This window comes from Benincasa hispida, chromosome 9 (assembly GCF_009727055.1).
Source record: "Benincasa hispida cultivar B227 chromosome 9, ASM972705v1, whole genome shotgun sequence".
Lineage (NCBI taxonomy): Eukaryota > Viridiplantae > Streptophyta > Magnoliopsida > Cucurbitales > Cucurbitaceae > Benincasa > Benincasa hispida.
This window is the reverse complement of record NC_052357.1, coordinates 78,941,842-78,944,297: the sequence shown is the minus strand read 5'-3', so window position 1 is coordinate 78,944,297 and position 2,456 is coordinate 78,941,842. Positions and strand designations below refer to the sequence as shown.

The 2,456-nt window shown below is 32.0% G+C and overlaps 1 protein-coding gene across 1 annotated transcript; it reads right to left on the bottom strand.

The window, feature by feature from the left end:
* Positions 1–1,229: 1,229 nt before the first annotated feature.
* Positions 1,230–2,048, bottom strand: LOC120086785 (protein GLUTAMINE DUMPER 5-like). Its single transcript, XM_039043578.1, has one exon. It carries the CDS (start codon positions 1,900–1,902, stop codon positions 1,423–1,425), a length of 480 nt encoding a protein of 159 aa, XP_038899506.1. The 5' UTR covers positions 1,903–2,048; the 3' UTR covers positions 1,230–1,422.
* Positions 2,049–2,456: the final 408 nt, after the last annotated feature.

Here is a 2,456-nt window from a genome sequence, read left to right as displayed (position 1 = left end):
TCAACAAAACATACCCATTTTTGCCCTTGCCTTGCGCTCCAAGAATGTCGATATTTGCTGTCATGACCTCAAACGATCTTTTATTTATCAAATGCCCCCTTCCAAAGGCCCCACCTCTTTCCACCAAGTACCAATCTCTCCTTGTCCCCGCACCCGAATAATATTTTATTAATGCCAAAGTTTTCAATAGAGTTGATACTATTTTTATGTCTATATTCATTTAAAACATCTCTACCCTCATAATACATATTAAAAAAAATAGTTTAATGCTATATTTTCTTTTACACAAGAATAATATACATTATTAAATTATATAGTGTTTTATTTTTGCGGGTAATACTATTTTAGAATACTTTCTCGAGCACAATTTATATTAGTATAAAATTTTTTCATTCGATTGTAGTGTTAGATTTCTTTTCATGAAAATTATTAATATCATTTAACTAGATTAAAATAAAAATTAAGTTTTGACTTTAGCGTACAATGAAGGAGAGTAATTCCTTTGCCATAAAGTTGTAGAGAGAATTTCTCCGTTGTATAAACTTGTACTAAACTTTTGTTGTGATATTTATTTGTTAAATGCAATAAAAAAAGAAATAAACATCTAATCAGAAAATAAGTAAAAGAAAACTCTTTGCTCATTGTTCCCAGAAACTGGAGGTGGGAAAATGGACACGGTTCCCTCAGAATATATATAATTATATATAATATTTCACTAGTGTCATTTCATTTCTCAACGCTTTATTCTCCTCTCTTTATTTTTCACCCGGCAATTTTTTTTAAAATATATATATATATATTTTAATCATACAATATCACTACTCGAAGTGACTTTGATTAATTTACAATTTAATGAAAAAGAAAATACTATTATTCTCCTTGATGGCCATTTCTTTATGTTTCTTTTTATAAATTTCCCTAAAGCAATCTTTTCTTTTTTAAAAAAAAAAAATGATTTTATATTAATCAGATGGATGATATCTTTTTAAAAATAAAATATCTTCCTTAAAGTTCTGTTCCGTACAGCACTAATTAATATTTGGTTAAAATATCAGGTTGAATTTTAGTCCTCCTATTTTCTATAAATCTTAAAAATTTAATCTCAAAATTAAGTTTATCTAAATTACAGTGACTAAAATTGAAAAAATGTCAAATTAGGGTCAAATAAGGTTCAAATTAGGGTAAAAATATATTTTAATTTAACCTTATTATTCAATGGTAAAGTGAGAATGTGATTTCAGTGTCAAACAAATTGGGAGGAGATTTTACAAAATTCTTTATGTAGTAACTAATTTACATTGTAATTTACAATTTTCTCGAACGAAGGAGCCGAAAAACAGAGCTCAGTCAGAACCCTAGGGCAAAATTTCTCGATCGAGAAGCAGAGATCAAAATTCAGTACAATTTTATTTCAAAAACTCACTAGTTTACTTCCTCGCCGGATTCCTCAACCGCTGAGTTTACATCTGGATCATTCACTTTGATCGATTTCTCCGAATTCTCCGCTGTCTCTTCCACTTCCGATTTACCATTAACGGCAGTTTCCACGGCGGAGGAAACTTTTATGCATACAGGTCTAGCTAAGAACGTCGGATTCTGGTTTCCAGCCATTATGACCAAAATGTTCTCGTCGTAGTTAGCCTTCTCCGGCGGTATCTCCGAGTCGATTTTCGCTTCGTATGCGCCGCCGTTCTCCAAATCGGCGCTGTCTCTGTCTCTGTCTCGCCGGGAGAGGTTCCAGTAAGAACAGGCTAAAATGACGAGCGCAAAGGCGATTAAGCTCAGCATCGCCGCAAGGCCGCCGAATAGATACGGCAACGGCGAGTGCCACGGCGCTCGCTCTGCAATGTTCGGAGTGGTCGACGGCGACGAGTATTGTGCCGACGGCGAGATGCTTCCCATTGATTTTGATTTTTTTGTTTTTGTTTTTGTTTTTGTTTTTTTGTTTTTGTTTTTTTGAAATAAAATCTCTCTTTTGGAAATGAAAATGGAAATGGGGGAAAAAAGAAGGTGAAATGGAAAGTATTAGGTCTGTGAGATGAAAGAGCGTTAAGAGTGTATTTATAGGAGGAAAAAAATAAAACGATTTTTAAAAAAAAAAATGATGGAAAAAAAATAGAAAAGAAAAGAAAAGAAAAGAAAAAGCGAGTTGGATAGGGATGAAGGCACAGAGCGCTTTTTTTCGCCTCATTTCTTTCTCTTTTTCTGCGTTAACTTTTCTTATGGGCCACGTTTGTCGGTTTCTTTATTATTTACATTACAAATTTGCAATTCTAATATTCTAATATGCTTAATTTTTGGTTAGTGTTATACAAACAATTTCGTTCTTATCAATTTTAATTATGTAAAAATTTTATATCTAATGACTGTATTATGCATACTAATAGAATTGAATCTAAGGACCATTTATTCTTTAAGTCTCTCTTTAATATTGTTATTTGGAGATATAATTTTGT